Source organism: Toxorhynchites rutilus, unplaced genomic scaffold (genome assembly GCF_029784135.1).
Source record: "Toxorhynchites rutilus septentrionalis strain SRP unplaced genomic scaffold, ASM2978413v1 HiC_scaffold_195, whole genome shotgun sequence".
Lineage (NCBI taxonomy): Eukaryota > Metazoa > Arthropoda > Insecta > Diptera > Culicidae > Toxorhynchites > Toxorhynchites rutilus.
In genome coordinates, this window is record NW_026599757.1 from 11,595 (window position 1) to 25,000 (window position 13,406).

A 13,406-nucleotide genomic window follows, 5' to 3' on the forward strand; every position below is an offset into this window, starting at 1 on the left:
TATTCTGAGATGGTGGAGTGTTGGAATTGACCCATCTGGTCATGGGAACCATTTTAAATTTCAAGAAATTTACGATAATGGACAAGTCCTAAGGCTAATATTTTTCGGAGGCGATAGAATGTCAATTTTATCATTTGAATTAGAAGCATACTATCCTCTGAGAATATTCTGAGATGGTGGAATGTTGGAATTGACCCATCTGGTCATGGGAACCATTTTAAATTTCAAGAAATTTACGATAATGGACAAGTCCTAAGGCTAATATTTTTTGGAAGCGATAGAATGTCGATTTTATCATTTGAATTAGAAGCATACCATCCTACGAGAATATTCTGAGATGGTGGAGTGTTGGAATTGACCCATCTGGTCATGGGAATAATTTGAAATTTCAAGAAATTCACGAAAATGGACAAGTCCTAAGGCTAATATTTTTTGGAGGCGATAGAATGTCGATTTTATCATTTGAATTAGAAGCATACCATCCTACGAGAATATTCTGAGATGGTGGAGTGTTGGAATTGACCCATCTGGTCATGGGAACCATTTGAAATTTCAAGAAATTTACGATAATGGACAAGTCCTAAAGCTAATATTTTTTGGAGGCGATAGAATGTCGATTTTATCATTTGAATTAGAAGCATACCATCCTACGAGAATATTCTGAGATGGTGGAGTGTTGGAATTGACCCATCTGGTCATGGGAACCATTTTAAATTTCAAGAAATTTACGATAATGGACAAGTCCTAAGGCTAATATTTTTCGGAGGCGATAGAATGTCAATTTTATCATTTGAATTAGAAGCATACTATCCTCCGAGAATATTTTGAGATGGTGGAGTGTTGGAATTGACCCATCTGGTCATGGGAACCATTTTAAATTTCAAGAAATTTACGATAATGGACAAGTCCTAAGGCTAATATTTTTTGGAGGCGATAGAATGTCGATTTTATCATTTGAATTAGAAGCATACCATCCTACGAGAATATTCTGAGATGGTGGAGTGTTGGAATTGACCCATCTGGTCATGGGAACCATTTTAAATTTCAAGAAATTTACGACAATGAACAAGTCCTAAGGCTAATATTTTTTGGAGGCGATAGAATTTCGATTTTATCATTTGAATTAGAAGCATACCATCCTACGAGAATATTCTGAGATGGTGGAGTGATGGAATTGACCCATCTGGTCATGGGAACCATTTTAAATTTCAAGAAATTTACGATAATGGACAAGTCCTAAGGCTAATATTTTTCGGAGGCGATAGAATGTCAATTTTATCATTTGAATTAGAAGCATACTATCCTCCGAGAATATTCTGAGATGGTGGAATGTTGGAATTGACCCATCTGGTCATGGGAACCATTTTAAATTTCAAGAAATTTACGATAATGGACAAGTCCTAAGGCTAATATTTTTCGGAGGCGATAGAATGTCAATTTTATCATTTGAATTAGAAGCATACTATCCTCCGAGAATATTCTGAGATGGTGGAATGTTGGAATTGACCCATCTGGTCATGGGAACCATTTTAAATTTCAAGAAATTTACGATAATGGACAAGTCCTAAGGCTAATATTTTTCGGAGGCGATAGAATGTCAATTTTATCATTTGAATTAGAAGCATACCATCCTATGAGAATATTTTGAGATGGTGGAGTGTTGGAATTGACTCATCTGGTCATGGGAACCATTTGAAATTTCAAGAAATTCACAAAAATGGACAAGTCCTAAGGCTGATATTTTTTGGAGGCGATGGAATGACATTTTTTTCATTTTAATTAGACACACGAGTCTTTCCATTAGTCATCAAACCGGCATCTACTGCTAAAATAATCGTTTTTGAATTTGAATGGCGGCTTCAAAAATTGATCGTTCATAACAAGAAAGTCAGCTTAAGTCGACCAATTAATTTGCTTCGATGGCTAATGAATCGCGGCTTAAATGTAAATCAGCTTACATCTCTGGACCAAATATTACATCGGTCAATGAAAAAATATTCAAAAAGAAAATAATTTTTTGGGTCGAATAAACTAAGTTTCTCTAAAATTTAGCCGATCAATATTATAGTCCAGTTCTAGATTTTCTTAGTCGAGCCGGATAGGCGCCGATTCCAAAACGTGATTAACCCATTCCAAAATATTGTTTCATGTTTTATTGTAAAATCTCATCATATTCTCACAAAAAAGTGCTTAAAAAATTAAGAATATTTGAGAAAATATATGAGGAAACGAATTTTTGATCGGTTGAGCAACCTACAACATGGGATAGTCTAGTATTTTCGGAAATGCTAGTCGATATTAATTTTCAGTTCGCGAAATCGATGCATCGAGAACACTTCTTAACCATGACTCGAGACTCCCGGCTTAAATTTACGAAAAAAAAGTTGAAATCGACTATTATCGAGTGATATTAATCATTCGACTTTGTTCCGATTTTCTGAATAAGAAACCTCCTCAGATCAGTCTCGTTCAGACGACTTGAAGCTGAAGTATTTTTATTATAAGTAAACGTATGCTTTCAAGTGATATAAATCTTACAATAGGGTTTTCTTTGCGACTCCTTGGTAGTCAGAGGTAATACCTAACCCACTGAGTAATGGAATTCAAGTTCTCCTCTCAGATTGAGCCTAGAGAAAAATATCTTGTTCTGCAAATTGTTATTAATTTAAATCTTATTTCGCCATACTTTTTCCCGTGAGTATTCACTTTAAATGAATAGAATACGTCCTACAATCAGTAGATCAATTAGGCGTAATTATATAAAAAAAAACTGTATTGATTTTTTCCTGGATCTAACCGCGTTGTCATCACTTCTGGTAATGATCGATTGTTCATTTTCATTCCTTTTTCTCCACTTCTGTCATACATATACATCTACTACTGAATCCACTGAACGCGAATTTAGCCTTCGTAACTTCCGTGAGCAACCACTTGCAACTTATTTAACACTAGATTTACCAGACCAGTCATTTTGACTGGTCGTGCAATTTCAATTTAAAATTCCTACGACATATTACATTTGCTTTCCGAAATGATGTTATGACTTTTGTAGCTATAAGTAGAAAAAACATTTTATAAACTTAATGTTACTTAATATTTATTACTAACAAATATATTTTTTTGTTATTGACATTTAAACCAGTACCAGTCAAACTGACTGGTGCATGTTTCTATGAAGAAATGTATGAGAGCGTTTTAATTTCAACATATTTTGACAGCAATTGTCAGCCCCTGAAAATGTTCTGCATATTTAGAAAATGCAACCAGCATACCTCTGGAATGTTCAGATGTGGAAAGTGAATTATACGACAGCGGCGATGATTTGTTAGATAGAAAAATTGATTCTCAAGGAAGTGATGATAACAGTGCTATTATCGAGAGTAGTGATGAGGAAATTCCTGATGATGACAATATAGATGAGCCAAGCGACAGTGGTTGCGTAAAAATTCCAATCAAGCGTACCAAATCAGCAAACTGAAATTGCTTTAGACGGAACTATTTGAACGAGAATTGAAGAAGGAGGTGTTGCTGGTAGATTACTAGTTCATAGTAATTTCAAAGATGTACACGGTCCAACAGCACATGCTGAAAGAAATATTATGAACGGGAATCTAAGTAGTGCGTTCCAATTACTGATTGATAACCATATTTTGGAACATATACGAATTTGTACAGAGTTAGAAGCCTCTCGAGTTTTGGAAAAAAGTGGACAATTACACAAGAAAAATTGAAGGCATCTCTTGCAATATTGTGCGCGCGTGGGGCGTACGAAGGAAATAGCTTCAAACAGGGGATGAACTTATATTACCGGGGATAAGCAACTTTTTCCATCGGAGGCCAGATGCAGATTTACTCAGTATTTTCCAAACAAACCCCATAAATTTAGCATAAAATTCTAATTGGCGTCTGATGTAGAGACGAAATATGTGATAAATGGCTTTCCTTATTTAGGAAAAAGCGAGACTCGAAATGCATCAATCCCCCTATGCAAATTTGTCGTAATGAAATTTCTTGAACCGTATACCATGAAGGAGCGTAAAACTGATATTTTTTACAAGTATTCCTTTGGCGTTAAAATTAAGATCTCAAAATACTTCGTTGCTTGGAACGATACGCGCTTCTATTGGCAACCAGACATATTTTGGCGTCGATGTCACTGATCGAATGGAAATCAGGTTCCAGAAGGTGACCACTTCAACTGTTTTTCAATAATTTAGTTTCAGCCGGAAGAAATAGCTGGATATTGAACAAAACATAACAGGAGAAAATATCTCACGAGAAGACTTTCTGTTTCAATTAGCAAAAGAACTTGCTTCAGAATATCAGACTTCAAGGCAAATACCACACGAAGCTGATATACCAACTACAAATGGCACTGTTTCTGTACGCAAATGGTGTCAAATAGAATATTTTAATAACAATAAGACTACAAATATTTGCAATAAATGCAAAAAAAGTCTATGTAGAAAGTGTATACACTGCAAAATCTATTGTGAGCAACAAACTGTAAACAATTAAGTGTTTTGTTATTTGACAATGTCTATTAGTCCATTTATCTATCACAATTAATATTGTTCAACTTATTTTCGCCATTTGATAAGTAATAGTACAGACTGGAACCACAATATTCATTTTTTCTTATACACCAGTCATTTTGACTGGTGCTGGTAGAAATAGGTATATATAAATAGCTGGTAAATCTAGTGTTAACACGGGGTCGTTTCCATACTAGGCGGTACAGGATAGTCCCGATCTTCTGAACAGACTTGAATGAACTAAAAACATCCGTAGCCGATCGAGTCAACTAGAAAAATAAGCTAGCGGCGGTCGCCGTTGGCCCCATTTTTCTTGTTGAAAAAAACCGGCGTCGACATTTTCAAATATGGCGTCGACCGCCGAAATTTTTGACGACAGAAGTGTCTGTCTCCTGGTCTGCTATACATTTTCTGTAGGCGTTAAGATCAACACTGAAAAATATTTCGACATAAAAAAGCGCAAAATAAAAAAAATACTAAGTCAGCGCTATTATCTTAAGTCACCAAAGTGAAGTTGTGTACTCTAGCTTCTTCTTCTTCTTGGATGGCACTACCGTTCCAGTGAAACTTTTGCCTTCTCAACGCAGCATTACTTGCGTCATTTTTATTAGTAGTGCTTGGTTGAGATTTCTATGCCGAATAACACGCCTTGAATGTACTCTGGAGGGGCAAGCTCTAGAATACGCGTGACCACAGTGCAAGCCGGAAGAATTTTCTTTCACGAAAAATCCCCCGACCAGAACGGGAATCGAACCCGAACCCCCGGCATGATAGTGTGGGACGCTAACCACTCGGCCACGGGAGCACGTACTCTAGCGCCGAATCGTAATGAAAATATTCGGTGGCGGAGTTGCGCCGTGGCGAATTTTCGTTCGGCAATGAAACGATTGCGATGAGTTGTGATGATATTGAAAGTGGAATACAGCTGGAATCCGACGAATGCATGGAAATTGAGGTAGGTTCAGTTTGTATTAATCTATGACTTCAGTAAAAATTTTATTACGACAAAATTAATTCATAATAAAAATTGCGCTTTTTTCTGTGTGGCATTCATACCCCTGAGTTCACTTTTTAAAAACATGAATAGAAACTATTGCTACATGTTCTTTAAATGTATTATTAAAAGAGCTTCTGAATGTTTCCACCAGAACCCAATGATAAATGGGTCTGAAAAGTTGAACGAATTGGTATGAAAATATGGAGAAATTTGCGTTAGTGATACTAAAGCCTATGATCATAACGCGAAATCCAACAGTCACATAATTTCCGTTGTTTCCTATTATAAGAAGAGATGTCGACCAGGAATATCATTTCATAATCAAAAGGGATGAAACACGGTACGTGGAATGGATTCAACGGATAAAAATTGAAAATCATCCGGCTAAGCAGTTTAAATTTCAGCATGTCGATATTCTACTAAGTAATTATCATCAATTTTCACGTATTATTTTTTTCAGAAACAAAACGTTTAACTAAACTATTAATTTGTATGGCTCGAACCTTGGCGATGGTAATTGAGGACAGGTTAAAAACTCTCAAGCCATTATTGTTCACCTGTTCAACACAAACGAGCAGCAATTCATTTAATCCTCGACGACCAAACGATTTTCTCCGGCAGCGAAATTGAAAATATCGACAGATCAAGAAATCATGTCTATATATTTTTTATCTGCTTCTATAGAAATTTCCCACCCTAATTAAAATAAACATTAGAGAAAATCAATTTGAGTATTTTATGCGTCTGAATAAACCACAAAAACGTAAACATCGATTAAATTTTCTTCTACGCTTCATCTGATTCGCTACTCAAAAGTGTCGTTTGACTGACCGATGAAAAAACACTTTCGTACGAAAACGAGGATAGGGCAATTCGTTCGAACGAACGATGTTCGAATGTTCGAACGGATAGATTTCTTTCGTACGAAACCAAGGATACGAATGAGGCATTCTTTCGAACGTTTTGTGTTCGTTCGAAAACAAGAATAAGGGTGTTTATTTTTTTGGTTCGTTAAGTTAGTGTATAGAATAATATTAGGTGATTAATAGCAGTAATAGACGATAATATCTACTGTTTGCGCCACGCGGAGCGAGCGCATACGTGTTGCGACATGACCTGTCATTCCATTGCATCACCCAGAGACGTGCGAAAGTGAGATGAAAGCAGTATCAACACAACAAACTAATATCACCCGAGCTAACCGAGCGAAGCCGACAGGACAAACACCCCACCAATTTCAGGGAGTATAAAAGTAGCAGAGCAGCATATGATCCATCTTTATAAGTTTTTATTCACCACGTGTATTTAGAAACCATTAGAGAAAGTTATAGTGAAAATTTGGACTTTGAAAACTAGTGTCGTTTTTTCCTACAGTAAATTTAGTCAGACCCTTTCCAACCGGAGTACTATAAGGATTGAGAAATGTGTACTGTGAAGATGGCATCCTCTTATAAAATTAATTTAGAGATGTGTTTAGAAGCGGTTAACAGTTTAATTTCAACCAAGTGCCTAGAATATGATTTCAAGTTAAATTTTAAGAACATGCAAGTAATTTTGGAGCGTATGGGATTAGATAAAACGAACTATCCTAGTATGAAGGTAATCAAAAGCCTTCTAATGAAACATCGAAAATCCGTAAAACGGTTTGCTCCTGAGATTACTTTGCAGAATTGTTGGGATGCAGCGAATGATTTGATCGCTAGAGAAGAGTTGGATGAGCTATTCGAATTGAATTCTAAGAATCTGAAAGAAATTCTTGTAGAAATGGGATTAAACGAAAAATGCGCACCTAACTTAAAAAAAGTTAGGAATAACTTCGCTTGTAATCCAACATATAAGAAGTATCGTGCAGAACGAAAGGTGAGAACCCTTATAATTGTTATAAGCTTCCTGAAATTAATAAAACTATTTTGAAATTTTCAATGTGAAATCATTTCCGCAGAATATTGAACATTCAATTGCCGCTGAAAGTCATAACGTAAGTGTAAAATATCAAATTGCTTTGAAATAGTCACGCCATACAGTAACTTCAAATTTTTATAGATCGATAATTTCAAAGAATGTTCTTTTGAGAATGAAAGTGCCTGCTTGCCACAAGACTGCGTTGGAGTTCATGAAGTAAGATGACATTTCTATTTATTAATTCATGTATTAATAGTTGTTATTTAGCAGCTTTTATTAAATAAAACAGATCATATGTCCGAAACAAACTCATCTCCTTCACGTGTCGAAACAAGAACATTATCATTTGTATCATTTGACACAAACGATTTCGAGGAATTGGCCGACTCTCAAAGTACTACTTTTGACGGCGTTGATAATACGGGAAAAGATAACGAAGTAAGATGACATTTCCAATTAATTATTCATGTATTAATATGTATTATTCTTCAGCAACCTCCATTCGGATTTTTATTGAAAGGAACAGATTTATCGCGTGTCGAAATAAAATCATTATCCGTCGAGTTTCCTGCAAAAGTATGTAAGAAAGGAATGGAACTTAATGCTCCAGAAATTGAATGTCGCATTTTTGAAACATCAGTAAGTCAAATGCAAGAGAGATCAACGAACGACATGCAAGACTCGATTGTTTCATTTGATACCAATGATCTTGAAGGATCGACCAAATCACAAGATACTACTTATAGCAGTGATGTAGATGTAACTGAACTTGTGTTCAATACAACGGACTTTGAAAACCTACGAAAAGAGATAAAAGAAAAAGGCAACAGTAACAGGATCAAATACAATGTCAAGGTTGCGGAATGTGGGGCAACTGCCACAAAAAGACTTTATAGTGGTGCTTCAATTTACGAGTGTTCTTTTTACATCAACAAGAAGAACATTGAAATGTGTAAACATTATGATCAACATAATATAATGCAAAGCAAAACCAAGGTTGGCGATGCTAAATATAAGCAACAAAAGCATAGAAGGCCTTTTATAGTGGCCTTAGAAGATTTGTTAAAAATCAAATATGAAGAATTCAATATCTATTGTATAATCAATATAAATTCTCATAATTGCAACAAATCTGGCTGGCTATTTTATGGTGTCTGCGCTCACAAGACCTGCAGATCTTATCGTTTCAAAATTGTTTCTGTTACGGATGGTGATAACATATATAAAGTCGATGTCTATGTTAATGTCGCTATGACCCTGATACACGGGGAAAACCTGAAAGCGGCATATTGCAAAGGAGTAAAAAGAAACATAAATATGAAAAAACTGCAGCTCCAAAAACCACTTGAATTACGAACTAAGTTGATCAACGAAAAGAAAAAAAGGGAACCATTCGAGAAGGTAGACATTGTCAGCAAAAATGTATTGAAAAAAATTAGCAGTGAAGCTAAATCGAAGCTTAACAGGGATATTGATGATTTTCAAGATTTGATAAAAATGTCTGAGGATAACGGATCTTATATCAAAAATGTGTTTAGAAAGCCCTTTGGTGTAATTTGTTTTAATACAAAAATGTTCAAAGAGCTGAGAAAAAACAAGACTTACAGTCCTATTTTCTACATGGATGGTACTGGATCGGTTGTACGATATTCAAAAGCTGAGAAGCGTGTTCAAATATATGTTTTGGTCGCATACAATTACCGGTCAAATTTTAGTGTACCCGTAACAACCTTTGTGACTGAAAGCCAAAAAACAGTAGACTTCCACAATTGGTTGAATATATTTCGTGCTTCGTACGAGTCAGGCAGCTCTATGAATAAATTGAATAAAATAGCGAGAATTGTTAGTGTTGATTGGAGCTGGTCACTGATTGGTGGATTGATACGGGCTCTTAATAATCAACACCATACACTACCAGAGTATATCCGAGATTGTTATAAAGTTTGCATAAGAGAACTCAATCTCAATTTCACTATCATTCATTTATGCTACAGTCATTTCATGAATGTAGTTTCTAAGGACTTGAAATCTGCTCCAATCAACATAAAACATAAGTTCATGGACTGTATGCGATTGGCTGTACGTGCTACAAACTTAGTGGACTTAATCGATCTGTTTATCATTATGACATGCATTTTTGGATCTGCAAATGAGAACCGAATGCTTGAGACATCACTAAAAGAACTAGATGCAAAAATTAATGATAGAACAAGCTTCGATTCAGAAAGCGCTGGTAAATTTGATTATACTGGCATCGGTGAACCAGAAATTCTAAAAAAAGATGAGGACAAAATCTTCTTGGGATCGCCTTTTTATGCGTTGTTAAAAGAAACATTTGAAACAACATTAAAACAAATAGATGATCTCAGCCAAGGATCACAGAACCCACTGTATTTCAAAGGATTCTTGGAAGATGTCGCCTTGAAAAAATACATGCCTGTGGTTTGTTTGTGGTCAAATATAATAGTATCTCAAATTGACTCGAATCCGGATACTATTTCAAACGCAAGGGTTGAAAGCTTCTTCCGAACATTGAAACACAATGTTATGAAAGGTCAGCTCTACGAAAGAATAACACATTTTCTTCGAAAACTACAATCGTATATTGAATCTCTGTTCCACTTTTCCGACTTTGACATTGAAGATATATACGCTACTGATAAAGGAATAAGTAATGCTAAAAAACGTCAAGATGATAGAATCGCAGAATATGACAGATTTGTCGGAAACGTAGAAGACATAGAGGACGAATGGCATAGTCCATACTTTCAAAAAGATGCTTCAACCCACTTGTTCAAGAAGAAAAAGAAGCAGGAAACTAACAGCTTAAACACACAACTTGAACAATCAACACAGAAGCACCCAGATTCAAAGGAAAACAGTGATAACAACAGAAAAAGATCATTAGAAGAAGATTTAGAAACTACCTGTAATCTGTCCTCTATTCATCAATTCATTGACAAAGGATTTGAATTTCCAGTTACCACCAAATGGTATTTCGGTGAGTTTCCTTCAGAATATGAGAGCATAGGAGTAAGTAGTATGATTGTAAGCTCAGAAATGCTTCAAACGCTCGATGCACATACATATATGGATGGAGAAACCTTAGATGCGATAATTGCAGTGGCCATAAAAGAATGTGAGGTCGAAAGCGTAAAATTGGTATCAACTTACATGTCGAGAAACTTGTTTGATACAACTCAACTAAAAGAAGTATTGGATAGGAAACGAGATTATGTTTTACCAGTTCTAACCAATACATCGGGAGTATGGGTGGTTCCTTTGAATGTTAGAGCTGGGCAAGCACCCACCAAGCAAGTTGGAAGAGGGAACCATTGGGTTCTCTTCATTGCTGATTTTATGAATAGAGAAACTTTTTATTTAGATCCTCTCGAAACAGCATCCCCATATTTGAAGGACGTACAAGAAGAATTTTTGAAGGCAGTAAGCTCTATTCGGAGACTTAAAAATCAACCATTTGATTCAACCAATTGGCAAAGCGGCTCGAAAAATATTGCGCACGACAAGCAAAACGACGACTACAACTGTGGTGTATATGTAGCTAAATATGCACAAAACTTTCTTTTGAAGAAACCGTTGACCGGGCTAGGAAACATGGATTCTGAGAGGAAACAAATCAAAATAAAACTCCTAAATACAGCAGTAATAAAAATTTGTTTATACTGCAGCAGCTTGAAATCACTAATTTTGTCATGTCAATCATGTGGACGGAGGTGTTGCAGTAGATGCGCCCCAAATATGGTGCTAAAAATTCCATCTACAAAACAATGTGAAATATGTTCGAAAATTAAAATGATATAATTTTTAAGTCTCATCAATAAATTTTTATATTACCTTTTAACTTGAAGTATTTTTATTTGTCCAGTTTGAGTCCTTTCAGAAACGAGATAGAATCCTGTCGTCTAAGTCAAAAATGAAAAAATTGTCATTCCATCGGCTACAAAAAATAGTTGCCATAAACCTCAACCATTCGCGTGGATTTTTTTTTAAATTTTAAATGGTTCCTATGATCAGATAGGTCAATTCCAACACTCCACCATCTCAAAATATTTTCGGAGGATAGTATGCTTCTAATTCAAATGATAAAATTGACATTCTATCGCCTCCAAAAAATATTAGCCTTAGGACTTGTCCATTATCGTAAATTTCTTGAAATTTTAAATGGTTCCCATGACCAGATGGGTCAATTCCAACATTCCACCATCTCAGAATATTCTCGTAGGATGGTATGCTTCTAATTCAAATGATAAAATCGACATTCTATCGCCTCCAAAAAATATTAGCCTTAGGACTTGTCCATTATCGTAAATTTCTTGAAATTTAAAATGGTTCCCATGATCAGATGGGTCAATTCCAACACTCCACCATCTCAGAATATTCTCGGAGGATAGTATGCTTCTAATTCAAATGATAAAATTGACATTCTATCGCCTCCGAAAAATATTAGCCTTAGGACTTGTCCATTATCGTAAATTTCTTGAAATTTAAAATGGTTCCCATGATCAGATGGGTCAATTCCAACACTTCACCATCTCAGAATATTCTCGTAGGATGGTATGCTTCTAATTCAAATGATAAAATCGACATTCTATCGCCTCCAAAAAATATTAGCCTTAGGACTTGTCCATTATCGTAAATTTCTTGAAATTTAAAATGGTTCCCATGATCAGATGGGTCAATTCCAACACTCCACCATCTCAGAATATTCTCGTAGGATGGTATGCTTCTAATTCAAATGATAAAATCGACATTCTATCGCCTCCAAAAAATATTAGCCTTAGGACTTGTCCATTGTCGTAAATTTCTTGAAATTTAAAATGGTTCCCATGACCAGATGGGTCAATTCCAACACTCCACCATCTCAGAATATTCTCGTAGGATGGTATGCTTCTAATTCAAATGATAAAATCGACATTCTATCGCCTCCAAAAAATATTAGCCTTAGGACTTGTCCATTATCGTAAATTTCTTGAAATTTCAAATGGTTCCCATGACCAGATGGGTCAATTCCAACACTCCACCATCTCAGAATATTCTCGTAGGATGGTATGCTTCTAATTCAAATATAAAATCGACATTCTATCGCCTCCAAAAAATATTAGCCTTAGGACTTGTCCATTATCGTAAATTTCTTGAAATTTCAAATGGTTCCCATGACCAGATGGGTCAATTCCAACACTCCACCATCTCAAAATATTCTCGGAGGATAGTATGCTTCTAATTCAAATGATAAAATTGACATTCTATCGCCTCCGAAAAATATTAGCCTTAGGACTTGTCCATTATCGTAAATTTCTTGAAATTTAAAATGGTTCCCATGACCAGATGGGTCAATTCCAACACTCCACCATCTCAGAATATTCTCGTAGGATGGTATGCTTCTAATTCAAATGATAAAATCGACATTCTATCGCCTCCAAAAAATATTAGCCTTAGGACTTGTCCATTATCGTAAATTTCTTGAAATTTAAAATGGTTCCCATGACCAGATGGGTCAATTCCAACACTCCATCATCTCAGAATATTCTCGGAGGATGGTATGCTTCTAATTCAAATGATAAAATCGACATTCTATCGCCTCCAAAAAATATTAGCTTTAGGACTTGTCCATTATCGTAAATTTCTTGAAATTTCAAATGGTTCCCATGACCAGATGGGTCAATTCCAACATTCCACCATCTCAGAATATTCTCGGAGGATGGTATGCTTCTAATTCAAATGATAAAATTGACATTCTATCGCCTCCGAAAAATATTAGCCTTAGGACTTGTCCATTATCGTAAATTTCTTGAAATTTAAAATGGTTCCCATGACCAGATGGGTCAATTCCAACATTCCACCATCTCAGAATATTCTCGGAGGATGGTATGCTTCTAATTCAAATGATAAAATTGACATTCTATCGCCTCCGAAAAATATTAGCCTTAGGACTTGTCCATTATCGTAAATTT

At 35.6% G+C, this 13,406-nt stretch overlaps 1 protein-coding gene across 6 annotated transcripts; it reads left to right on the plus strand.

Annotated features, from left to right (window-relative positions):
• Positions 1-1,643: 1,643 nt before the first annotated feature.
• LOC129781729 (uncharacterized) lies at positions 1,644-11,547 on the plus strand. Of its 6 annotated transcripts, none has more exons than XM_055789305.1 (4): positions 1,644-7,510; positions 7,576-7,650; positions 7,702-7,872; positions 7,927-11,547. In XM_055789305.1, exons 3-4 carry the CDS (start codon positions 7,729-7,731, stop codon positions 11,254-11,256), a joined length of 3,474 nt encoding a protein of 1,157 aa, XP_055645280.1. In that variant the 5' UTR covers positions 1,644-7,510; positions 7,576-7,650; positions 7,702-7,728; the 3' UTR covers positions 11,257-11,547. The 6 variants fall into 6 exon arrangements, with proteins under 6 accessions (XP_055645280.1, XP_055645282.1, XP_055645278.1 ...); XM_055789307.1 differs by having other exon boundaries at positions 7,705-7,872; XM_055789303.1 differs by having other exon boundaries at positions 1,644-7,650.
• The last annotated feature ends 1,859 nt before the right edge of the window (positions 11,548-13,406 follow it).

Excerpts from the sequence above, each read along its gene's own strand:
- LOC129781729 (XM_055789301.1), top strand. The coding sequence starts at position 7,729 with ATGTCCGAAACAAACTCATCTCCTTCACGTGTCGAAACAAGAACATTA. Across the intron at positions 7,873-7,926 it reads ATACGGGAAAAGATAACGAA|CAACCTCCATTCGGATTTTT; the intron begins GTAAGATGACAT and ends ATTATTCTTCAG.